This window comes from Diachasmimorpha longicaudata, chromosome 9 (assembly GCF_034640455.1).
Source record: "Diachasmimorpha longicaudata isolate KC_UGA_2023 chromosome 9, iyDiaLong2, whole genome shotgun sequence".
NCBI lineage: Eukaryota > Metazoa > Arthropoda > Insecta > Hymenoptera > Braconidae > Diachasmimorpha > Diachasmimorpha longicaudata.
The window spans coordinates 5554777-5581787 of record NC_087233.1 but is presented as its reverse complement, the minus strand read 5'-3'; the positions used below and the strand labels follow the sequence as shown (position 1 = coordinate 5581787).

Here is a 27011-nt window from a genome sequence, read left to right as displayed (position 1 = left end):
TAGGATGTGCATGTACGTGTCTTGATGTTAAAATACACATGTTGAATAATAAATGAAAAATATATTCCCCAACAATAATGTTGATATGTGCTCTGCAACACGAGGCAACGATATTCCTCCATTTTTTCGTGTCTCCCCAGACTATTTATCGACTCGTGCATAGAACTTGGACTTCCGTGACATTTTTTTTCTTCTCGTTTTCATGAATAAATAACATTTGTTGGGATTTTATTCAGAATGTGAGGAGTTGCGATGGCTTTGGGAGTCGAAGTGGAAAAATTCAGGGATAGAAAATTATCAGGGAAAACTGAAATTAATTTTTTTCTCGTGATTAATGATTTCATTCAACTTTCAATGAAAATTCACACATTCTCTCGAATCAATTCAACCAATCGGTGAATTCATTTCACTTGAAACGATTTTATCGATTTTAAACTATCGCTACCCTTTTTCATAGGGAATATTCTCATCATTAATACGGTAGGGAATTATATTAATGAACATGGTGGGTGGGTTATCGAATCGGTTTTGAGCCTGCGATATAAATTCCATTCACAACTGAATACCAACGAATATTATGCGGATTTAATATAGAACGTTGTTTTTCTACTCGGAAATTCACTGGATGTGATGCAAGAGTGCCGGTGGATGGAATTGGGTGAGAAAGAGTGGAGGGATGAGGGGTGGTTGTGCCTTTCGAAGAAGCTAAGCACGTCCGCGGGCGAGACTCGGGTCCAGATGGGTCTCTCTCTCTCTCTCGGGGAGAAACAATCGGTGGCTGACACCTAATGCCCACCTGTTGCAAGTGCAACTTGCATCCAGCCTTTCCGCTTGTGATATGTGTAGCATATGGACCTGTCTGAACTGGAGGCCGATTAATTTACAATTTTATTTATTAATATTAAACATTACGTACTCCGAAGTTCCAGATAACTCGAAAATTTATCAGATGAATGAGAGTAAAAGTTTGGGTGAGAATAACTTTCGATTCGCTGAGTGAAATTCAACGAGTCAGTTATCATTTTCAAGATATTTTTTCACTCTTCAAAATGAATTTTGACTCGTGAAAATCGAATCGTTCAATCAGAAGATATTTCCAATTAACCACCATGAAACTGAAATCACTGAAAAAACCCTCCAATTTTTCAAACTCCATAGAAATCTCGAATGTATAATTTTTCCTCACTTTCCGGTGTTAATTATTTCTTTATTTCGTAGATTATTCCGTGCGTTTATTATGCTCTCCCGTTACCAACTACTCCACCAGTGATAAGGTCAAAAGAGCATCGTCCTCTCGTGTCGACGGTCGTCGTCAGGGCGACGGCCTCAAGTGGCATTCTTCAATTTTACCTTTATTTCCCCCCCCTTATTTCTATTGTCTGATTTTTCCATTCTTTTTATTTTATTTGTAGTCCTTTTATGTTATTCACGATTCTATCGAATGCACGAATGCACTCGCCCACAATTTCACCAACAAATATTGCAACAGAATTGACTAATCCGAATCCAGCCCTATCCCACTCAGCAAATTGTGTATGATGTTTGACTGTCTGAGTGTGGAGAAAATCCTCTCGTCAAACATTTATTCGTTAGTCATTGTCCATTGCTGTTTGGAGTACACGTTTATTGGGCTGTGGTGACCCCCATAGTTGTCACTGACAATGTACACAATTTAACTGTGTATTGTCATGGTATTTCTAATGATAAAAATCGATAATCATTCAAAATGACACAGATTTTTTCACTGCAATAAACAATGAACAGCCATTTTATTTATTTTTTTTTCTCCGATGAAACAACTGTCTGGTATTCCTCATTATTATGTCCATTATGAGCAGAAAGTTTTTATTTATTGTTGTGTAAAATATTTCCTCGACGGTTTCCCCCACTTCCGTATCAATTTTTATGATCAATAGCTTAAAAAATGGAGTGTCACGACTTCGATTTTTTTTAAATCAATGGCTCGATAATTTTTAAGAAAAAATTATTTGGGGTAGAAACTGACGTCACGTACATCCCCTCAGAGTCGTTAATTTTATTTATTTAAAAAATAAAAATTAGAGTCGAGAAAAGGCAGAACATTCAGTTATCATAATTAGATGATTATATACTCACAATTGAGTCATGGTAATTATAACGATGCAGTTTTCACGTAATTATACATGAACAATTCCTTAGAAATCATGGAAAGTTACGGTCTGCTGTCAAACATTAATTCGTTAGTCATAGTGCTTTGTCTTGTTGGAGTACTCATTGTTTATTGGATAGAGGCCCTCATAATTGTCACTGACAACGAGCGCTACTTAACAATGCATTACGATAGTTCTTCAAATGAATAGTAAAAATGTTCATTTTATGGTAGCATTTTTATAATTATAATGAAATCAAAAATTAAAAATTAAATATGAAAATATTATCAGCTAAGAAACGTACAATTTATGGGCAAAACTTCAATCGTAGTAATTACAGTAATTCATTATTTACGTAACCGTACACAAGTGAATCCCTAGAAGTGATTGGAAGCCAATCAACGCACAGGGTGCCCTGTCCCTTTAATTACACGAATTAAAAATCAAATAATTCAACTTAATTGGCAATTGAATGAACCATAAAAATTTATATTTGATTATTTGAAGTTGTTCAAACTTATGAACAAGTAAATTTAATGTTTTCTTTTCTTTTTGTTTCAGGTAAGCAATAATCCAGTCTTGGTATAAGTAAAATAGATGTCGACGTAAGTCAAAGAACAAACAAGTACATTGAATAATTCAACCAGTGGTATTAAGGACAGACAAGGAGGAATGAGAATTCACAGTTTAGATAGAAATCGAAACCCCTCATGAACATTTTATGCACGGAGGTACTGTACATATAGATAAGGTTTAACTCTTAGCTGTATTGACTGACCCCGAGGAGAGAAAACACGACATTATTTCCAACTGGGCGCATAACTGTAACCGTTGAGGGCCAATAAATGTCGAGAAAATACACAGAGGCGAGGGAGATTTAGGAGTTGTTGGTAGAAAAAGTGAAAAATATATTTTCCACTCGACCTTGATAATATTATTATTTTTCCAAGTGTTTTTGGCGTTATTGTCGAAATGAGTGATTGATAGGCACCTGTGGACCCATTATTTCCCATTTTGCCTCGATCAATCTTCAATTTCATCCCCTTCGACGTATCTTCATTTCATAATGTGAATATTTTTTGTTTTTTTTTTTTTTTTTCCTGCAATTCACTGTCGATTTGATTAGATCAGATTTATCAAAAAATCAGCGATGCTGTATAGCAATAAAAATAGCCACGAAATTAACGAAAAATTTTCTAGGAAAAATGATTAAGGGGGTGAAAATTCATAATTTTATTCTGCAAATGAGAAATTCTTTTCATCAGAATTTTTCACAACTGCTGATAAAATTAATTGAGCCATTGCGTGCGATGAAGTGGGTGGGAGGAAGAGTGCTGAGAATTTACCTAGATGCTGCAATTGATGGCCTTTAATATGAGCCACTCACAGCATGAATAACACATCAAGCGATTCACGTACCCTCCTCTCACCAGTCTATTTTCCAAAGGCCATATACAACATTGAGTTGGACTCGTGCTAAACTCACTGGGCGGCAATGTAGAGACAGTAGACCACAAGCTAATCATAGTTGCAATCGACATTTTCCATTTTTCCACACCCTAGTGCAGTAGTTGTTGAATCTATAGTCATTAAAGTTCGCTTATCTCACGGTTTGTCTTGGAGGGGTCACAATCTCACGCCTCGGAGTGTAATTTTTGTGTTTTTTTTTTTTTTTCATAATTGGGCAATGTCGAGGTACTATTATGGAATCCTCAGTATTTTATTTAAAAATTCCCCAATACCCCTCGTTTATATATTTTTTTAATGCGAACGACGAAGTTCTTGTTGCCAATAGTTCTCTCACGCGGAAAAAATATAAAAAATTAGAAACCTCCCTTTGAACATTCAGAAAATGCTCCCAAATTACAATAATTATAAATAATAATCATCATAAATTTCTTAGGGAACTATCGGTCCTCCAAGAAATTATTCAAAATAATTTTTTAATTTTCCTCAACTCATTATTTCATTAAAAAAAATTCTCGACGAATCAGTCATCAAAATGGTCTGTTGACTATCAAAACATTTGTTTAAAATTTCGTAATTTTTCAATTGGCAGTTATGCCCCTGAAATTCAATTTTTTCACTAACACTAGACTGATGTTCAGATACCTTCTGTGTAACCTATGACTTCCACAGTAATACCCCTGAAGAGATGAAGCCTCTCCGCATAGTTTAAGTAACTAGTGTTACAGAGGGAATGACGGGGAGGTGGGGTGGACGGTTGGGGGGGAGTGAAGAGGGAACAGCTTAAAATGCACCATAAATTAGGACCGCCCCAAGCGGCACAGTTGCTAACTTCTTCCAGGCACAGTGGGTGGTAAACCGGACGCATGCCTTCCATCCCCCTTCCACCACCTCACCCACCCACTCTTTATCATTCTCCCGTATTCTCTATTTTTGTTCCTACACCCAGTAAAGTTTATCCATACGTTTACACATAACACTGGCTGGGCCATGTGTTTGTATTGTCAACAAGAAATTGCAGATTTCCTTTTGGTACGTGGAGGTACAGGGAGAGAGAAAGAGAGAGCAAGGTGTGTAATATCTTCTATTTTCGCACGTTAAATACTCAATATTTGGAAACGAATTATTTGTTGGGGTGCGGGTGAATATACATGACCTCTTGTGGGGTAAAAATCGAGGAAATTTTCGTTGGTTATTTGATCTATTTCGTTTAGATCCGTTGACTCATCTCCAAATATCTTTTGAGTGCCTTAAGCAGCGAAAAATTATAAAAAAATTAGGTGATTGTTCCGAAATCTGACTAAATACTTCTCTGAAGTAAATAAATATTTGGAAAATATAATTGTTCTTCTCTCTCTGTGTTTCGTAATTTTTACTGAACACGATTTCAACTGGAACTCGAATTATTTTTCATCTCTATCAACTACTCAATGACAATATTTTCACCTCATCAACTTATCATTGACTCACAAAACTCTTCACCCAGTTCATAGTTGATAACATATCCAGTTACCCAGACACCACGACCTTGTCCATAAAATGTGCCATCTATGAAGTGCCACTTCCTTCACATCGTTGTCATCAACACAACTCACCAGTGATTTCTCGTTTCTTCTCTTTTTGTTTTACAACAGAATGGAAAATACCAGTTTCTGTTGTTTGATACACGATGGACATTATAATGAGTGAGACGAGAGCGGAAATTCTCAGACGTAGACTGTCCTGACATCGTTACTGATAATACGTGTCGAGAGAGAAAATGAGAGATTCATGTTTGTGTCAATTTTGTGAGGATGATGGGGTGGAGAAGGGGGTGATACATCCATTCATTAATATAGGTCATCCCCTTGTTCGTGTATTTATTCGTATTTCCTCTATTTTTCTGTTGTATTTGTCGATTGGTTATTTAACATTTTAAAAATCCAATATAAATAGGATTTTTCGTCTCACACGATATTTTCTAATTCTCGACATTTGACGGTGGACGTGAAAGTAGTGAATTTTATCCGCAACTCTTGTTTCATGAGCTCAACGCCACACAACGTATCCAACAAATGGGGTCAATGACCTCACCTGGATATAATACCTGACTCCGAGACGCGGGTGCGCGAGCGCGCGCGCGCGCGCTCACTTACCTGACGATTATAGAGGTGGCTGGTGTGTTACCCCTCCCTTTTACCATTTATTTATTTATTTTTTTAGCTGAGTATATGGCGTACGCTCGTGCCACTCACGGATTTACTTTGCTAACTGGTCAAAAATCTAACCGGGGAATTACAGGCTGATGAAATATTCATTCTTATATGGAGGGGATTAGGTAATCCATTGAGTTTTCTGGAGAGAGAGAGAGAGGGAGGGAGGGAGACTGGGCAATAATATTAATGCAGGAGTGCATTTGGTTGGAGGAAAATAGGAAAATCAGCGGATAAATCTCGTGAGAGGGATTTTATTTTGATGAAATTTATAGGGGAAATTGGGGACGATTATAATGATTGGAGACAACTCAGCGTTTAATGAATATTGAGAGTATTATTTTGGAAAAGGGGGGGGGGGGGAGGTGGGGGTTTTAAATCGATTGGAAAATTATTGGAAAAATATTGGAAAGAGATTGGGAGAAAGAAGAAATTAATTGGAGACAAGTAGACTTAGTTGGTTAACTAGTCAAAAATCTAACTGGGGAATTGCAGGATGATGAAATATTCTTATATGGAGGATTAGGTAATCCATTGACTTTTCTTCGGGAGAGACTGGCGAGTAGAATAAATCCACGAGTGCATTAGTTTGTAGAGAAAAAATTGGTGAAATCAACGGGAAAATCCCAAGTGAACAGTTGTATTTGATTGAATTGAATGAATTATGGGAGAGATAAGGAGTCACTTGTGTAGATGAAATTGTGATAGATTGTTTTAAGAAAGTCAATGAGTTAAATGGAATTTTTAGCTATTTTATTGCTCAAAATAAAATAAAATTTTCACTTTATCTCCCCGTTAAATAAATAAAATTCCTTCAATTCTGTCTAGATATTGGGATTACCGGCAGTAAATTATGTGGGATTTTCCGTTATGTCTCATCACTCGATGAAAATTACTCCCACAATTTTCAACATCAATTCTAGACATAATATCAATTAATGGAATTTTTTTTATTTCTCATTTCGTGGAATGGAAATTTCTATTTATTTCATGGAACAGTCATTTCTATTCTAAAGGCACCTGAATACAGTACAAAACAATGAGAATAAAAAAAAATTATCGTGAAAAGGTGGCAGAATAATTATGAATACGTATCCGCGTGGCAACTGGGTCGCACTAGGTGAATTCACATGCGTCGAGGAGAAACAACTGATGTAAAAAAAAAAAAAAACATGAATCGTGTACGTAACATCGCTGCCTGTCACAATTACATCTTCCACTGGCACGCCGGAAATCCACCGAGCGATATATCGCGACGAAAAAATCTATCTCCCACCTGACGCCAAATCCACGGACAACACAATGACATCCCATTCCGTATGGATTTTTTTTTTTAATTTCTTTTTCAACTCTTTTCATTTGGGTTAAATTCTATTTTCTACGGGCGAGTGATTTTTTTTTTTTTTTTCAATGACGCAACTTCTCATTCACGAATGGAATAGAAATTCGAGGGATTCTGTAATCTAATATTTAGCATTTCGTTTGAAATTCTATCGGTCGATCGATATTTCTGTTTCATGCAATACAACACGGAGAGGTAATTTTCACCTGGAATTTCACGTTCAAATGCTTGAAATTATTTGGCGCTCAGATGTGAAGGGACTTTAATCCATTTTTTAACGGAAAAATTTATTAAATCGTTGGTTTTAAACAAACTGGGTTGAATTAGGGTGGACTGGACAGTCACATTCATTCTCCCACAAAATTCATCTTTTCCAAAAGTCAACTGTCCCCTCAACAAAATCCAAGACACACCTTCCAAAAATCCCTATAAAAACCGCTCACCCACCCCTCCCTTCCAATTCAAAAATCCTTAAATTCCCTGAATTGACTCGCAACACAACAAATTTCCCAACGTAATGCATAATTCTTTTTATTCCTCAATCGCCTCGTTGACTTCCAACTCTGTTGACACTGCACTCCCATGCACACGTCAAATCACTCCTCCTCAGACTTACCTGGCATACCACCCTCCCTCCCTCTCCCCCTCTCTAAGTTCGCAATTCCCATTCCCAACCTCGCATAAATACTGAAGCCCGTCGTCTATTGCAAAGTACGCCCGGCTGAACGTGGAGAAATCGTTAGTAAACGGGGAAAAGAGCGCAGAGAAATAGATAGGAACTCCTCCTCCCCCCCACCCTCCCCTCCTCGCCAAGAGAAAAACTCGGCGTCTCGTACCAAAGTTCTCTCAACTTGTCTCACCCGTATAAATAAAGCGTTCAGTGTATCTCAGAGCCGAGGGGCATCATCCTCGTCTCATCTTGACATCCTCCCAAGGCTCATAATTTTTTACCCCCCCCCACCGCCATTCCCGTATCCAATCGCTTCGGTTGGAGCTCCAGTAAAAATTACTCGATATTTTCTACCTAGAGTTTCATACCCCACCGCAAATCCTTCAATTTATTTCTCACTCCCGTTTGCATTTATTTATTTATTTATTTTTTGGTTCAATCTCTTCATGTTCTTTCATCAGAATTTCAGAATTCATGTACCATCTCAGTTCTTGAGTGACTCACCGTGAAGGAATAATCTCGTGACGCTAGTAAGGTGCATAAACATGAGAAATCAGGGCCATCGTACATCGTAACAACTCACTACCGTTATTCCCTCATCTCTTTCTCACTGGATTCTTTTGTCTACTGTCTCTCTCTCTCTCTCTTTTCATGTTGTCTTTGAAAATGCAGATCTTCATCGTTTATTTTTTACGGAAATTTTCTTGTGCATTAGTTCGCCTCTTTGTTACCCCGTTGATGATTTTTGTTGGGGTTTTTTGGGGTAAAAAATGAGGTCATTTGGACAGGGCCGGAAAAATTCACGTGAGAGCACCAGAATTTTTCCTGGATTTGCAGTAGAAAATTACTGGTGTGATCAGGTAATTCTGGTGCTGACACGCGAATGATGTTCGGGCCAAAAGAAAATTAGGCCTTACCACGGTAGATTTTCTGTTTAATAAAAATTTTTCGTGGTAATTCCAGGAAAATGTTTGTAGACTACAATAAAAATTCTACTGATGGCACCAGAAATAAATTCATACTCGAACAGATTCAGGTGCTAGCACCAGAATTTTATTCCCACAGCTCTCGATAAAAAGTCCGGTGCTGGTACGTTAATTTATCTGATTTTCGGTTCATTTTACCCCACTCCATTTTACCACATTTTTCATTATTTTTTTTTTCTTCATCTGTGACAATTCCTCGTAATTTTCAATAACTTCTCATGCAAATAAAACACGTTTTTATTCTACCCACTGAGAATAATTCCATACCAACCCTCGATGTCCGGTTTTGGGCTGTGTACTTCATCAAAAAGTACTTGAACTGGATAAACCGGATGAACCGATCCAAACAGGTGATACTGTCGTCCATGGTCAGTGATATTACTTCCAATGAATTATCATCATCGAGTTAATCATAACGAGAGAGAGAGAGAAAAAAAAAATTGAAAATTTTCCGGTGATGCAAAACATCAATAACAAAATAACAAAATTATCGGGGACACTGTGATTTATACACATCACCATTGCAAACACGTTTTACATCAGCATTTTATGTTCACTCATCTCTGATATTCCATCAGTTCTCGTTAATTGTGGATGGGGACATTGGCGATGAGTTGGCAATTGTTATTGTCCTTATGCTGAAATATTGTGAAATTGTACCGTTAGGTATTTCTAGTTATTCTGTCGATTCCATTCAACTGTAGTTTAAACTCAATTCCTTTGGATACTCAACTTTTCCTTTGGCCTTTTTTTTTTTTTTATTATTATCGGTTTTATTGAAACTCCTCCCTGATATAACGGAACTACTGTGCGACATGTAAAGCAATCGAGCGTATTACCGGCTGACTGGCGGCCTCGAACCCACACACAACAGTAAACCTCTGCTGATTTTCATTGGATAAGACATGGACATGCGGTGATAGATAATACTCTGTCAATTTGCCTGGTGGTCTGTCAGAAACAAAGGGAAGAAATTACTTTCGCAGTAAAAAAAATGTGATATGTCAGTGCATAAATAATTTCTTGAGGCTAAACCAATTAATTTTAACGAATTCATCTCTACGATAAATCTAATCAGAATAATTCCGTTATCTCCCGTAGATTTGAAGATAATCCGCAAAAAATTCGATTGATTAAAATCATTTTATCGCAATTTACCACTCCACTACCGATTTCTCGTCCAATAAATATCAATTTATTGTTATTTATACCTGAAAAAATTTCCTCAAAACACATATTTAGCAGAGGAACAGGTAATTACAACTCAACTTCAGGGAAAATCTTCCACCACCTGAGAAATTCGCCAACGAGGAAGGAACCCCCCTCGGTTGTAAAAAACCTGTTATTTATATTTCGTGACATTTGCCCCCTTTGAGACCCCAGCAAAGCTTTTTTTTTACGAGGTGCGAACATAATGTCCTGCTGTCTCTGTTCATGAAATACTCGAAAATAAAGCCAAACGATTAATTCACAGCCGCATGGGAATATATCGCCGCGAAATTTGAGAGGGAGAGAGAGCCGTTGGGCACAGGTGTACAACAAGAGGTGTGGCCTTGTTGCCAAATCTATAAACCGGTCGGTTATCCCTTCAGGTTGCCTATTAGGCTCTCTTCCTTCGTTTCATTCCTCATCTCTGTCAATCCCCGGCAACCTCCCCTCTTCCCCCCCTTCGACCGCTATTCTATCTTCAATAGGATCTCAACGTTTGTCTTGCTTGAACTTTTCAACGTTTTATTTCACTTCTATTCGAAAAGTAGAATGAAGGCGGTATAGAAGGAGACGAGACAAAAGTCACAGCGACAGTTTGGACGTGGCAATTGCAGGAAGTCGTTCTTCCTGCCTTTTACATCTCAGGACAAACCATCGTCCAACAAAATAATGCTGAATCGATTGTTCAGCCGTGAATCCCGTGCACTCATTAAACTGTCGACTTTGCAAATTGTTGTTATGACCATTAACGAATTGTCGTTAGTTTCAATGATCGGTGAATAATGTTAATGATGATGGTAGTAGTGATATTGCCTGTTTGTCCAGTTTTTAGCGAATAATTCGAAATCTGAGGGAAATAGAAAATTTTTCATTGGAACCTTTTTTGAAGTCCTCATTTCACTCTAAAAAAAATGTCTGAACAAAAATTTTGATATCTCTCTTGGATTTCGAGATTTTTCATCGAAAACTTTGTTGGATCATCGCACCACTTCTCTCCCGAATTTTCCCGAATTTTTTATAAAGTTTAAATCATCGCGTTTATGTTTACGTTTTGCAGATTTATTTTTCCGGGAACTTTTGCGAAAAAATAAACATTTTCTTTCTTTTCCAAACTCCATTCTTGTGCTCCTTCGTGTTAGCTCTTTCCATTGTACCCCTTTACTCCATTCTTCGTTGTTATTCTTCCCAGTCGAGCGTTGTCTTACCCCTCACGAAGGTTTTCTACTTCACACTGGTTATCTCCTCTTCCTTTAGTGTGTGTATTCTACCGGTACTCACAAAGCCAGGGTACAATGGACACTGGAATATACTTCAGGGCGTGGGCTATACGTAAGAGAAGATTGATTACGCCTAGATCATGAACTGGAGACAGTGTTAGTGTCTGTGTGTGCTTTATTACATCGCTTCCACTCGTTCGTTGTCTCTTATTTCTACAGGTTGAGAAGTTTTGTAACTAGTTTTATCATGAATTGAAGATAGTTTAACTAATGGGATTAAAAAAGTAAATAATGTTATTTTCATCATAATTTGTTAATTCGTAACTTGTCACTCTCAGTTTTTGTACGATATCTCCCAATTTAAGGGAGATAGAAAATTTTTTGTCACTACATTTGTTGTAGGGCTTCATTCGCTCCACAAAAAAGGTACTGATAAGAATTTTTCTATCTATCATAGATTGCGAGATATTCAGTGAAAACTGGTCCATAGTCAAAAGTGACTGAATTCTAAAATCCAGAAAAACAAAATCTTGAATTTGCCATTTTTTTGCGCCGTATGTGAGGTGTTTTGAAATGCTCTGGATGACGTGGTCAGAAGTCTTATCGAGCACGACAGTTATTTTCGGGATTGTAATTGCATTAGTCATAAAAATCATGGATTATGTCGAGTCAGCTCTTAACCTTGCGAAGGACGTTTGCCAAGACAAGCAATCGCTCAGCAATTTTTTTTCTGTGTTTCAATATTGCTCGGAAAATTATTTTCAATTAATATAATTTGATTAACGAGGTGATTTCAACATTGGGAATTGTATTGGAGTGAAATAAAATCATTGAAACATTCAATGAGTAATTTAACTTCAATGTTCCATACGATGAAATACTCATTTTTGTGGGAGATATTGCTTAACATAATTTATTTATTTTACAAGTGTGACACTGAGGAGCATTTTTATTTTAGGAAAAAAAATTTTCATTCTTTTTTGCAGATCCAAAAAAATTAATGTTTAAATTTTCTCTCTCAAAAGAAAATTGATGCTCTCATAAGACTCTGTAGTCGTTTCGCACAAATGTGGAAAAATTATAAAAACCCAGAAGGTACATTACTGAAAAGGATTTTCATAAAAAGAATCCTTCAGACACTGAAAATAAATAAATAATCCTTTAATAATTGTTTTTCCCAATTGCAAGCATCGCTCTAATCCCCCGTACGCATTCATTACAGAATCTCATTACCGAAAATTAAATTGAATAGAAAAAAATGAAATTAAGCAATCAAGCACCCCTCTCCTCGCCCCATGCCGCTCAATTTTTTTTTTCCTTCCAATTAGTTTAAAACCCGGGGATTCTCTCTGGAAAATTATCCGAAAAGACCCTGCCACCTCCACACATCCACCTTTTTTTCCACCAACAACAACACATTTGGTTTTCACCAGGGCGCGCGACACTGTTGGCGGACCAGTGCTGGCCGTGCAGCATGGGAGAGACAGAGAGAGAGAGAGAGAGCGAGTTGCAAAAAAAAAATCCCAATTGAAGAAGGGAGAGCTGAACAGGCGATCCGGTCGCTGGTTAGCGCTCGTGGGTTGTGGCGAGTGCAACAGAGATCGAGAGATATCGAATCGTGTCGGTTCGAGGGGGGCAGGGGAAGAAATACGAACGAGTTGTCAGTGGGATGTACGGAGGGAAAAGGGAGAGTCTGGGGCACGAGGAAGGATATTCCGACTGGTGAATCTACTGGCGAGGGGGGTGGGGGGTAGGAGATGGGGTCTGGGGAAACGGTCAGATACAACCTGAACAGAGTAAGATGGATTCAAACTCTCGCACTAAGCCCAACCAACTCACGATGAACGGGGCAATACAGCGATAGAAGTGGCAACAGCGCAACGAGTCTTCTCACTCCCCTTCCCCTCCCTCTCTCGCTCCGCTGATCGCCGCGTCTCTCCCTGCCCTCCACCGGTATTTTACTCGGGCGGTACCGCGGGGTGGGGGATGCGGGGCAGCGGTGGGGGGCCACTCCTCTCCACTCCACTCCCGGCAGCACGACGAGGTGAACCGCGCAGCGCGGGGTGAGCGGAGTGAGCGAAAGAGAGTGGGAGAGGGCTTGGGTGTCAGCTGCCTGACGCCGAAAGAGCGCTAGGCGACTCGTCCCGCGCGCACTGTGAGCACAAAGAGAGAGGGAGAGAGAGATGGGGATTCACCGCGTCGAGCGCTGAGTCATAGCGCTGTTGCCATGTTTCATGAATTTACGCTCTCGTGCGCTTAGCCCCCTCCCCCTGCCCCTCTCTTCAGCTCATTCTTCCCGAACATTCGGAATATATTTCGTTTCTGCCATGGAATTTTCGACTGAACTTTGTTTGACGCGATGTACGAATCGGAGGGGCTTCTCGTGAGGGTTAATGGTTTGGAAAAATTACCGTTTTCGTACGAGTTTTTTAAATAATTATTTATGAGTACTATGCAGGTGTTAATATAATTAGACGTCTTTGAAATAAGAAGAGCAGTTTGAAGTAACGGAAGTGTGAAACTTGAAAAGATGCTGAAATTAGTGGGTTAATTTTTATTCTGGGGGGTAGATCCATCTGCTTTGGGTTTTAAAAATTTCCATATCGATATTTCCCATAAGTAATTCAGATAAAAATTACGTAAAGCTTTGGAAAAATCTCCTCCCAAAATCTGAAGGTTTTCAGCTTAAAAATTATCAATCATTTCTCCATGAAATTTTTATTCCAACCCCCCTACCTTGTTAATACAATTCTCCGGGTGAATTTACCTCACTTATCAATGGAAATATTCTTCCCTGATCGTCGTTGTAAAATAAATCGTTCCCTCCCTCCCGGAAAATAACTTCATTTTCAACGTGAAAGCACAGAGGGAGAACAAAAACTATACAATTAAGTGTCGATTGTATAAACATTGAGTGTCAACGTATGTATAGTAACTCGCCTCCCTCGTCTGCCTGTGCAACCCTCGACTGTTGGCCGATGGTATTGATTTCTCGTTTCACCCGCCTATTTCAAACGTGGAAAGACAAACGGCCGTCGTAACACCCCAGCTCTCGCTTTCGTATTTCTAGCACTTCTCAACCCAATCCTATTTCGTCGCATTTATTGTATCATTGAGACGGTATCGATCAGGTGATTGAGGGGGTGGGGGGGAGGGGGGGGGAAATGGAGGATTACTGAATTACATTGAATTCACGGGGAATTCAGGGTGTCATCTGGAACAATGGCACGTACAGAGCTTCAAATTTTGTTAATTCAATGTTTCTCGGAGCTTTTTGGGTTTCAAAAGACGACAAAAAGCTCCTAGAGGTATCACGTACACCGTATCACTGCTATTTAGAGTTTCTATACCCTCGACGAGATAGAATTAACCAGCGGAAGATGCTCGGGACAATCAGACGGCTTTTAGTGAACCTCTATAGGCTGAGAAATTATTTATTATTGAATTGATTATTGAACAAGTGGGCAATTGAATTTTTTTATGACCACTATCAATTGAGGAACGAAGTGGTGAATCGAAATAAATTGACTTATCGCTCCCTCCCTCAGTGGATATGGGTCTGCTGATTATTTGGTGGGGTAACAACATTTTGGCTGAAATATACGTCCACTTGATTAACCATCGAATGCAAAAAATTATTCACACGTTTAATTACAACTGAAAGTCACGCGTGGAGTGCGTAAAATTCCCTATCACCTACAAGTGCCAATGTTATTCATTACTTTATCACTTGTCATTCATCTTCATCAACGATTGATTATTTTTTCATACCATTTCACTTTCATAATGCATTTATGAGTGCATGAAATTCAATACATTTGAAATATGAATGAAGAAAGGAAGCTTCTCACAATGAAACGAGGTGATAGATCATCGCGTGCGTCCGGTTCAGTGTTGAAAAAAAAAAAATAAATACATCATCAATCTCTTGACTTTTTCTCGACCCCTCTGACCACGCCATAAATACTTTAAAATCCCATTTCAAAATCTTATCGTCTACGTAACGTCTGAAATCAACTCTACAACAACATTATTATGTAATTCAGTATTTTTTTTTCTTTTTCATCTTTGATATTCATTTGGATATTTTCGATGGCACCTGTGCCAGGCTACATCATCGCAGAGTTTAATACGTGCGTCAGTATTTCAATAATGATTACTGAATGCCATATATGCTGTTAAGTGAGTTCCAAAGTCTCATTCCGAAGGCAACGACTCAGCGAAGATATGGATGTGTGGACCTCGAGATAGTGCCATAGCCTGCGTAAACAATTTTCAATTCTGTCTCACTCGGTCGAATGAATTTTCTCGCAGTTCGTTCTCGTTTTTTTTTTTTGTGTCGACAATGATAAGGCTATTGCCTCATTCCTCACCGATTTTGCTGTCTCAGTGATGTGGTCATACCTGTGAAACCTCTTTTCAGCCGAGTTTTTGCATATTTTTTGCCAACCACCTCATTCTTTCTCGATACCGAAGGCTGTAATAATGGCATGATCTTTTTCTGGCCGATGCCAGCAGCTCTTTCACGTGAATATTGGCTCTTCTTTCTGCACCATTCTACCTCATCCGAATGACTCATTTCCCCATCATCCAATTTTTTTTTCACATCATCAGTTCCTCCCTCCTCCCCCTCAAAAAAAAATCCCGGGGAAGACGCATCCACGTCTGAAAACCCATTAAATCCCCTCCGGAGAACGTGAAACCCCGGGTAGAACGAGACACTAGTCTGACCTAGAGACTCTCCTAGTTTATGGGAATAGCACGCGGGCGCTTGCTAATGCCATCTCATAAACCAACTTGAAGAGGTCCTGGTGAAATAGGAGTGGGAGAACGAGGGAGTTGCTCCCAGAGACCGAGCCAGAAAGCAATAGAATAATCGGTGGCCTCTCTGGTGCGTCATATACCGGGTTATAGGATACCCGGGGAGCGAGTCTGCCTCGAGTAAAATTCCTCAACGAGTACCTCCCCACCTACATCACCTTCATCCATCCCCCACTTCAACTACTCTCTATTCCATTCGCTTCGTGGCTCGCCTCAGAATCAGTTCTATACGTGAATAAAGGGTTTCTGGGGTGGGCTGGAGGGGTAGGAAGATGAGAAACAGTGTCCATGGTTCACGACTTGCTCGCCAGTCGACCAGCCACCGTGGCACTTCCCCACTCCATCGTTCATCATTCCCCTCAATGCCCACCCCCACCAGGATCACTCCCCACGCGAAACGCCAGTTTCTCCTGACGCGGATGGACAGCGGAGCGACGCTTGCGTGAGCCGCACTGGCAATGTAGCAAAGGGCGTTCACGGTATGTGCGCGCACAAGATACGAGTTGATAGATAAAAAAAAAAAAAAATTTGTTGATATCTGTGTGCTTCTTCACCGTACACCAGGGGTGATAAAAAAAAAAAATCCGACAACAGAACAGAATGAAATAGAATAGACACGAACACTCCATGCCGTAAATTTAATCTAGTAATTTCTCTTTTTTTTTCTTCAATTCCATCTGAATTGTTAATTTCCTCCCGAAGGACTACACCATCAGAGCATAATCAGAAATTCGTCGGCATGGGAGGAGATAATGAATAAACATAACACTATTAACATGTATTTATCACATTACAGGGACTTTTAGCACAGAAACTCATTGTTTTCGTTATTTATTTAATTGATAGCATTATCATGTCTCAAGGTTGTGTGAATTTTATGCTTCATATCGAGAGAGGAAAAACACTGGGGGGATAAGATAGCATGAGACTAATGGCGCGAGTAGGGGGGGGGGGGTGGAGACACAAATGTCAATTATTAATTTTTTTTTTATCTCGCTTCACACAATGGCGGCCATTTTGTGGTGAACCTTGTGGTCAGCTGGTAATTCCCTTCAATTATCCACTGATTCTGACGGCTTTCTGTTAATTTCGTGTCAATTCTTGCTTTTGACGAGTGATATCTGCCGAATTAAACGCCCAGATGACTATAAGGAGTCAGGAATATCATGAAAATGTCTTCTTTACCGACACAGAATGGAGAGGAAGCCTTGACTCCCATTTGGCGTAATAAATCGTGTACATCCGTCATAAACTAAAATAACCAGTGATAATTCACGCACGTAATGACCAACACTCTCAGAAATAACATCAAAGCCAAGAATTCGATTGTAGTAAATTCATCACGACTTCGAGGATTGAAAAATAAAATTAAAATGGCGATAAACTAACTGCGTAGAACGGAAGTTACGGGGATTCTGGTATGTCGTAGGTGCCCCGCCCTAATCCAAAAAAAAAAGTCGATAACTCCATCCAAGCGGTATGTGAATAAAAATTTATTTACAACTAGAGCGAATAGACGAATAGAGCAATTATTCAAAATAACAAAACAGCCAATTATTCTTAATGGAGTACGTCTTTATCCTCCCGATAATCTTGCGCTCGTGAAAACTTCCATCCACTATTTTATCGGTTAAAATCCAGTGGTCGTGATCAGCACCCATATTGCTTCATACTCCAAGCGAGATAATCGATTAATCAATTAGAAAAGAAAAAAAAAAACTGATAAAAATCGGCCAACAGAACCCAGTGATGATTTTATACTGAAATAAATTCAAGTATTATTAATTTCTGGGAATAAATTTTAATAAATGAATAAATTATTGACGTTGATATTGCGGTGGGTTGTTACTCGCGCGAAGTGATACGGCCGACTCCCAGTGAAACTTTAACTCGCAACGGGTCACTCAGCGCCTGCGCACATCATCGACCCTCCGCGTTCCACGTTCCACAAGCGGGGAATCCCCACCACTCATTCTATGCATAACCCAATGGCCGCTACCACCTCTCTTTTCCTCACCCGTCGTGCTGTTACGTACATTTTTATTCTCAAGAATACCCATTCCCCTCCCCATCTCTCTCCTCTCACCACCCCATCCCCTCCTCGACCCTTTTTTTTTAAGGTGGAGAGCCATCATCATTTTCTGTTTGAGAATCTATTTCTCCTGTATGCGTTATTCGCTGGACTGGAGATTATTGAAGTCCAAAAACTCCTCTCACTTACACCCACACTGAGTCAACTGTCATGGCCTCTTGGCAATAACATCGTGTGGTGGTGTGTACCCTTCAGGGGTGGGGATGCCTTTTATATCTGCGTAAATGCGAACGCAGACGAGAAAGTTTCGATCGCCTTCGTATATACGGTTTTTTATGATTGCCACCCCCTCGGGAGGGCAGAGGTTTTTTTTTTCTAAGAGTGGAAGGGGGTGGAAAGTCCTTTTTTTTCCCTTGATTTAATTTAGCAGGCTTGTGTCCGGCATTACGGAAAGCCCGGACGGCATACCAAGCCCTGTCTTGGAATCAGCCAATTGGTGTTTTTTTTTTTTCGCGTTATTTTTCTGTCTTATTTCCCTTTTCCGGGAGAAGATCGGCGAACAAACCCGTATATATACATGGGGGAAAACCTTTAAAGCCGGGTTGCCATGCAGCCAATGAATCCTGGAGTTTCTTTTTTTTTTTTCAGAGTGGAGGAGGTTTTTGTGGACGTTCGTTTCATTATGGCTCGTGGTTTTCGTTTTTCTGGGACTAGGCTCTGCCTAGCAACAGAAGGGAACAGGGTCGTTTCTAAGGATTGGTCTGGTGTTGAAGGAATTTGTGTAGGTTGAAGTTGGTGTTGACGGTTTTTTGAAGGAATTGGATGCAGATGATAATTACAATTTTATCGGGATGACTTTGATGTTAAAAGGAGAGGGTAAAAGCTGATTGTGTTACTTTCTTACTATGAAATATTTTAAAATTTATTGTTTATTGGTAAAATAGCCTCGTTATACGCCCAAAGGGGCCGCCATATTCCGATCAGTGTCGTAAATATCGTTCGATATGTATGAAAAACTGTACTTCCGGTGTAATTATATGGCGAGGCGAAGGCGAGGCCTGCAATCCGCACGCTCGTCAACAATTACGTTTTTTTTTTCATTAATGTCGTAATCAAGGGTTTGATCACTCAGGAAATGATTGAGTCGTTCGATTGGAAAACAGGGAAAAAATTCAAAATTATCACAAATCACTGGCCATTAAGTTTCCGTCATTTGTTGCTGAATATTTTTGTTTTTTTTCTTGATGACAGTAAATATTATCACTTATCAGACAATTAATTCATTTATTATTGATCGTTAACAGGTATGGACGCGTGCAGAGCGTCAAGTTGTTGCCACGGGGCGAGGAATGCCCCGTGGACGGTGGTTCCGGTGGTACAATCGGCGAGGGAAACGAGGGTGGCACTGGAGGTGGCTCAGGTAGCACAGGCAGCAGTGGTACATCGAGTACCGGTGCTTCAGCGACGGTTGCGTTCATGGATATCAAATCCGCAGCGAAAGCACACGCGACTGAACACACGTTGGATGAGAGAGCCCTCACAACCCAGTACTACGAGCCACAGCATCTTCAGCACAGATTTCCCACACACGGGTGAGTTTTAATATCACAAATTGAGGAAAATTCAATGATCAAGAGGGGAGGATTTTCACCCCGGGGAGAATCCCTAAAAAATCCGGGGGAGATAGGGAATTGTTCATTCGGAAATTTTTTGCGGAGATTGATAGAAGAGCTCAGTCAATTTCAGTCAATAAATTCAGTTCAATATATGTTTTTAAATTTGTTTAAAAAATGACCCAAAAAAATTCACAGGGATTTTTATCTGGCGATAGGGCCCAGAAACATTTGTTACTCCCGTCCTCCAAAGAGGATGTCAATAATAATTGCATTGCGTCCCTTCGTATCGAAGAAAAACTCAAGAAAAAAGACAATTCGTCCCCGAAAGCTACATGTCTTGCGCTCCACTACAAAATGGGAATTAACTCAATTTCCCATTGACAACAGTAAAAAAAAATGTTTAAAAAAATTATCGTCATGTTGGAGGAAGCGAATCACCTCTGATACGTCAGGAATATTTTATTTTTACAACGACAATCACGTACAGTCCACACATACACAATCACTTCTCCCTCCCACCCACACTTCTTCATCTCCACTTCCACTTGTCTTCCCTCTGTGCCACGTGTTACCCTTTTTTTCTTTTATTCCGCATTTCTGTTCCACGTCCCCCTGTGTCCCAATGTATTTGCTCTCTTCCGGCGAACCGAGAGGACGTCGCACCTGGAATTTAAAGTGAGAGAAGTCACCCCAAGGAGAAGACGTTGAAAGTGTCACCATCGATATTACTTCTGGTTTTTAAATTTATTACTTTTATTTTTCACTTTTTTTTAAACAAAAATTTTTCTCGTGATTTTTAAAATTGGTTCAAAGTGCTGGTGGTGTATTGAGTAATAAACAGTGCTCGGAATATTATTATTTCTGGATATATGTGCATCATGTGGATAACATCAATATCATCGCTCAAATGGATACAGTGTTGGAATGCAGTGAATTGGATTATATAAACAAACAATGGTTGGAGTTTAAACTAAACAGGAGTGAATTTACGAGTGGATTCTCGGCCTCGAGGTAAGTCAATTTCCCTTCCTCCCCTCCTCACCCCCTCTTCTGTACCCTGATCATGTGTGGACGGTACCAGTCACGAATAAACACGTAATCACAAGTTTTTGTGTATTGAGGAGCTCAATATTCTGTTGTTGGATTTTTTTTTACTGAGAGACTTCGTTAGGACTTGGAACGAGGAGAACATTGAGATTGGTTGCATTTGGTGAAAATACATCAAGAGAATTTTTATAAAATTTACCCGTTCGGTGAATTAATGGAAATTTTGGATTTTCTGAAATTTATATCTGAAGATATATTTCTATTTTTCGTTGGGGAATATTTTTCTGGTGATAATCACTCAGACATCGATTGGGGGAAATGTTTAGGATCGAGGACAGGAATTTTTTATCCTGTTTGCAATAAAAATTCTAGGGTTAGGAGATTTTAACAAACCGGAATCGTAATTTTTATCGAACGTTTCTCTTTGCTGGCGATTTTTTTAGGAGTTACTTAATATAATAACAAGTAATTGTCACCGCAATCATAATCATGTCATCGGTTTAATACAGACACAAATGAAATTTTTAAACAATAGTTTGTAATACAATGACATGATGATTTGATAGTGATGTTGAATGTTGTTTCATAAGTTTCACATTCTGTCAGATATTTTAATTCTGAAATGACACGTATTCTGCAAGAATGATAAGCTGATGATTTCGATCCAATATTTTTTTTGTTGACTGCGAATTCAATATGTTCATGCTCACTCTGCGTTTCGCAAATCGTGATCGAAACATCAGCAGAATATTTTGTAAACTTTTGCGCTGTGACTGATTATAATTACACAACACAACCAAAATACCTGGAGGAATAAATTTAAAATATAGTTTGGTGATGTAATATCCACCAGAATCTTCCAGATGATGATTTTTGAGACTTTTTTCTCGAGCATTTCGTCAATTTTTACATTAAATTTTGTTAACATATAACGTTTATCCCCGTATTTGCCCCTGGAAAATGTAAACAAAAATTTTCAGACTGCGTGTCACGCAACGTTGAATTTTTCTAAAACAAATTGTTCATTATTATCTCCGATTATCTCTGACACTTCCGCTTCACCTGATAAAACTTACATAACACCCTTGGTTTACACTTTGTCACATGTCACGTCTTCTGGCTTATATTTGGAAAAGTCGACGTGATGATCTTGAACGTAGAATATCTTAGTTGAAAACCCTGCAGGCACGAACGAGAAAATCTGTTGAAAATTATTTCTGAAGTTGAGTAATTACGATGAAAATGAAATTTGCTCAGATGAAATTTCCCTGCAATTTTCTTTAAATATTCGCGAATAAAATAAAATTATAACATAATTGTTTAACATACTTTTCAAGTGCATTACCTCACTTCTATCCTGACCCTTCATAAAAATAATAATCAATTAAAATATTAATTAATTATCGTATATTAAATTTTTTTAACGTTCACGACAAAAGTGAGGTAACAATGACTCATACTACCCCTTTAATGACTTGTTAGGGTAATTATTATAAAAAAAAAATCACTCCTTGCATGTGACACGCGTTACCATAACAAAAATAGACGATAATCCATGACTGTTGGTTGCAGTAGCATTATTATTTTTTATTCACCTCGGCAATTTGCAAATCCAGACATGTCTGCATTTACAATCACCCTGGTGACAATATCCCCCCCTCTCATGTGTCGGCTCGATTTCCTCGAAGAGCCAGCTGACCGTGACGGCGCCGACGACAAATGCGTCGGGACGAGTTTATCCACCACTGTTGCCAAGTTTCATCCCCCATAACTCATAAAAAGCGCATGCGCTTGCTCGATCACTAGAGCCCAAAGTCACTACATTTGTACTGAGAGAACTGGCCAATCAGTGTGGAAAAAGGGTTGGAACGTGTTACGTTGTTCCTAGTAACGGACAAATGATTCTTATTACTTTGCTTATCGCATTATTTCCGCACCCCCCAGACAGACGATTATTATCTGAATTTTATTGTATCGTGACGGTGACGTGGCCGACTAAAATGGCGTTGAAATCAATTGATTCGTTTGGTTTATTTGCGTTGATTGGTTGAATAGATTCCCCATGGAGAGGAAATAATTATTTTGCCAAGTCTGTTGATTAACTGCAAATGAGAAAATTGTCTTCACACGTTGGAACGTGTACATGCAATTTATTCTGGCATATTTCTATGTGTATGACCGGCTAGGCCAATCACATGATCAATTTGATTACAGGGAGAGAAATTTTTCATGAAAATTATTTACCCTATCGATCTATTAGAGTTTAGTTCGTAAAGAACAATATCTGGGGGTCAAATTGGGTTGGAGAAATTTTGTTCTAGGTTAGAGAATTTTTTATCCTGATAATAAAGGAAATTACTGTACCGGTGGAGGATAATTCCTGCACCGGTCGAGTAAAATTGCAGATAGAACTGTTGATTCCCTTAAAAATTAACAGAAACTCTGATAATTCAGGGACTGAATGCGATTTAGATGAGGAAAAATAACGAAACTTCTACATTTTTCATTCGACTTTCATCATCCGACATTAGAAAATTCTCATGGAAAGCCCAATCGCATTTGTTTCAAACTAGTCACCTCTCTGTGTGCATGAATATGTCGGTGACCCCGTATTGTGTCACAGCACCAGTGGGTGCCACACTAATTTGTGGAGGAATTCCCACGGGATTGCGGTATATTAGTTTCTCTGTATACACGAGGGAAAAATAGTAGAAATGAGACTGGAGGAATTTCTTATTGCTCGTCCTCTACATTTTGAATCCTCCATTTGCCAGCTCTCGTTACTGCAATCGTCTCTTTACTTCCAGAAAAAATTTTAATGGAACAAGTCCTCAAAAAATTCTTAACATTCTCAACACATGAATTGTAACAAATTTATTAAGACCTTTATCGAATTCTTCTAATCAAATTCACTGATTCGTCAATTGATTGAAAATGAACAAATCTGTTGTCATATCAATAAAAAAGACATCATTATTTACCCTTCATTGAAGATGCTAAAAGTACTCAATGACATTAACAGGAACATTACCGATCCCCTCACAATTCGAATGAAACTCCATTTTGCCCCGGAACAATAATACCCAATTGTTCACACGGTCTCCCACAATGTTTGCGATAATGACGTGCTATTGATTCAATCAAATGACTTGTCATTCTCAGATAACTCTTCAACATCAAGTGCGCAACAGTATAATTCATGTTTTTTTTTTTTACATTGATTCGATGTAATAGTCTCTGCCCTACCTCCGTCCTCTGATTACGAATATTTCCATTTACGTATCGTCAGATCGCATGATGTGAAGCACTACTTTTAACTTCACTCATTTCGAAGTTTTCAAACAACTTCGCTTGACTTAAAACACTGAAGAGAATTTATTAGATTGGACGCATGCCATCCAGTGGTTTATGTAATTACAAACTGCTAGCTGAGATGCATTAAGTTTTCACGAATGCCTGCACCCTCAGATCTCGCAATTCTCCATATTTCATTACTTGACTTCTGCATTCATCGTAATTCAATATTTGAATTAAATCTTATAGGTCAAGTGAGTTGAGATAATTCAGAGGGCTACGTCGACATTTAAAAAGCAGATTCCTCATTTTAAATGGAATATATTTCACGACAGCTGCTTCCGATAGCAGAATATTCAACGCCAGAACTAATTTGGTTAAATAAATTTTTATTTAATCTTTCAACTTTCTCAATTTGAATAAAATTCTTTATTCCACATTTTCCTGGGGATCTGACATTTTTTTTCGTATAAACAACTACTACGTGTTCACAAACTTCATTTCATTTAGTGATTTATATTGATCCAATTGTATTAACATAATACAGATTATATTTCCCCCCAAAATCAATAATATATTCACATAAATTTTGCTAATTACTGATGTTGTTGATATAATGAATATTTTCTGATCCTTTCCATTGAGTAATTTAGAAATTCTTCGAAATTTCACTGCAACTGTGATTTGACAATTTCCAATAAATGTCCCAGTTATCACGAACTGATAACTGACGTGCATAAAATTATTAGGAATGTTTGCACCTTCTGACGTCGCAATTCGACATGTTTTATTACTCTACTTCTCCATTCTTCGTAATTGAATATTCGAACTGAATCTTATAGGTCAACTGAGTTAAGTAGTAGATCTCTCATTTTAAATAGAATATATTTACCATCACACCTCCTTCCGTCAGCAGAATATTCAACGCGACAATTAATTTTATTGCATAATTTTATTCTGTCTTTATTTTTTTTTTCTAAATACCAAGTATAACATTAATTAATGAAATAATTTCAGAAGCTCTGAGGATCATGGATCCAGCGTCGTCGGTACCGTCGGTGGTGGCGTTAACTCAGTCACCGGTGTCACAACAGATCGCGTCAACGAGCGAGTTGTCGACAGAAGTAACGAGACTTTCGAGTCCCGTGTTTCCCACGGAGGTTTCTATCCCAGTGAGAGAAGCAATAGGGTTGAACATACGGTCGATTCGTCAACGGTCGAGACCGGTGGTTACATACCACGTGGTAGGCCAACACCGAGTAGTGGCTACCACGTGACGTCAACGAGGGCGAGGGATCGGCTTTATCCAAGAACTAGCTCTTATCCAACGGGCCCACCACCACAATCCCATATAGAACGCCATCGGGGGAGTATACCGATGTCGTCCTGGCTTGGGTATGAGACAGGCTCGTCTAGGTATGCGTCTGGACCACCGCCACCCTCGCCCGCTGCTACTGACAGTTACCAAGAGGAATCTGGTGAGAATTCTTTGCATTCAAGCGCGTTAATTTTCTCCCTTTCTATGTTATTAAATATTTGTTGATCAATCTAATGGTTTTTTTAAATTTATATAATTACACGATGACAAAAAAATCGGAAGCAAAAAAAAATTTATCTCATATTCTTCTAATTCCAATTTCTGTGTTGAGCTTGTTTGTAGTTACAAATATTTGCGTATATTAGATTGATATGTAATCGTATAATTCTCAGGTGGCAACGTCGGTAGCGGTAACACCGGCAGTAACAGCGGTACCTCAAGACAACACAAAAAACAGCGAAGAAAATCGAGAAGTGGTAGCAGTTCGCCAAGTGGCTCAAGTCGCTCTGGTAGTAGTAGTAGCAGTCGTAGCAACAGCTCCGGTGGTAGTACATCTGGTGGTAGTAGTTCACCAGGTAGTTCACCCCATCGTACTGGCAATGCAGCTGTTTCAGATGATAGGCGACCACTGGCAATATGCGTTAGAAATTTACCAGCGAGAAGTAGTGATACATCTCTGAAGGATGGACTTTTTCACGAATACAAAAAACATGGAAAAGTAACATGGGTGAAGGTTGTTGGAGCTGCTGGTGACAGGTATGCACTTGTCTGCTTCAAAAAACCAGAGGACGTGGAGAAAGCTCTAGAGGTGTCGCACGATAAATTATTCTTCGGTTGTAAAATCGAAGTTGCACCTTATCAGGGATATGACGTGGAGGACAATGAGTTCAGGCCTTATGAAGCTGAACTTGATGAATATCATCCGAAAGCAACGAGAACATTATTCATCGGCAATCTGGAGAAGGATGTCACAGCGTCTGAGCTCAGAAAACACTTTGAGCCTTTTGGGGAAATTATCGTACGTTATTTTCATTACAAATCCATTTAGACAATTGAATATTATTATCACGAAAATTCTCAGTGAATGTTTTCATGGAAAATTTAGAGTTTCTGGGTTTTTTAAACAAATACTCTCAAAAGTTTTTTTCTCAGTTGTCTATAGTTGTCGTAAATTAATTATGATTTGGAAAATACTTAGGAAAAGGCAATTTGATAGTCACCAATGACAAATTACCAATTTTCCCATCCCTAAAACACGAGAACACTAATGCATAAACCTTTGCTATTATGTAATGGTCGATATGCTAAGAACTTCGAGTCACAAACCTTTATGTAATGCGTCTGTAAATGTTGTGCTGAGATTGCGCAGCTACTGATAATGATGATAAAACGCTGAGTTATGCAATTGGCAATGAAGGCTGGGGTAAAAAATCAAACTGCGTATGACGAAAATATTGTGCCTCGTGGTTGAATTGTTTGGGAGTTAAGGGATAGGAAATGGTGGAACAAAATTATTATTATTTTTTCTCAATATTAAAACGTCAGCTCAATTTCAAGTTATTTTGGCAAATTAAAAATTTGCTGACTTGCTTGTTTAGTTTATCTGTCAATAATGATTTACAAGAGACATTTGCATTCGTATTTTTTTTTAATACGGTAAAAAATTGGAAT

At 38.8% G+C, this 27011-nt stretch overlaps 1 protein-coding gene and 2 long non-coding RNA genes across 9 annotated transcripts in view; 1 reads left to right on the top strand and 2 right to left on the bottom strand.

Moving 5' to 3' along the window:
• Nucleotides 1-27011, top strand: part of LOC135166100 (protein split ends) — a 70889-nt gene that overhangs the window by 30110 nt on the left and 13768 nt on the right. For 4 of the 7 annotated variants that reach the window (XM_064128084.1, XM_064128079.1, XM_064128083.1 and 1 more), the window contains exons 2-4: nucleotides 19370-19657; nucleotides 25040-25500; nucleotides 25733-26358. In XM_064128084.1, coding sequence (XP_063984154.1) covers nucleotides 19370-19657; nucleotides 25040-25500; nucleotides 25733-26358 — 1375 coding nt within the window. Of the gene's footprint in view, nucleotides 1-19369; nucleotides 19658-20577; nucleotides 20693-25039; nucleotides 25501-25732; nucleotides 26359-27011 lie in introns of those variants that run through there. The other 3 variants (XM_064128080.1, XM_064128085.1, XM_064128086.1) reach the window with 3 other exon arrangements.
• On the bottom strand, nucleotides 7784-12937 carry LOC135166218 (uncharacterized). Its single transcript, XR_010299638.1, has 3 exons — nucleotides 11044-12937; nucleotides 9520-9737; nucleotides 7784-9424 (listed from the first exon to the last, which is right to left on the bottom strand). It is a non-coding gene; the product is annotated as an uncharacterized LOC135166218 (long non-coding RNA).
• LOC135166219 (uncharacterized) lies at nucleotides 19264-20568 on the bottom strand. Its single transcript, XR_010299639.1, has 2 exons — nucleotides 20433-20568; nucleotides 19264-20344 (listed from the first exon to the last, which is right to left on the bottom strand). It is a non-coding gene; the product is annotated as an uncharacterized LOC135166219 (long non-coding RNA).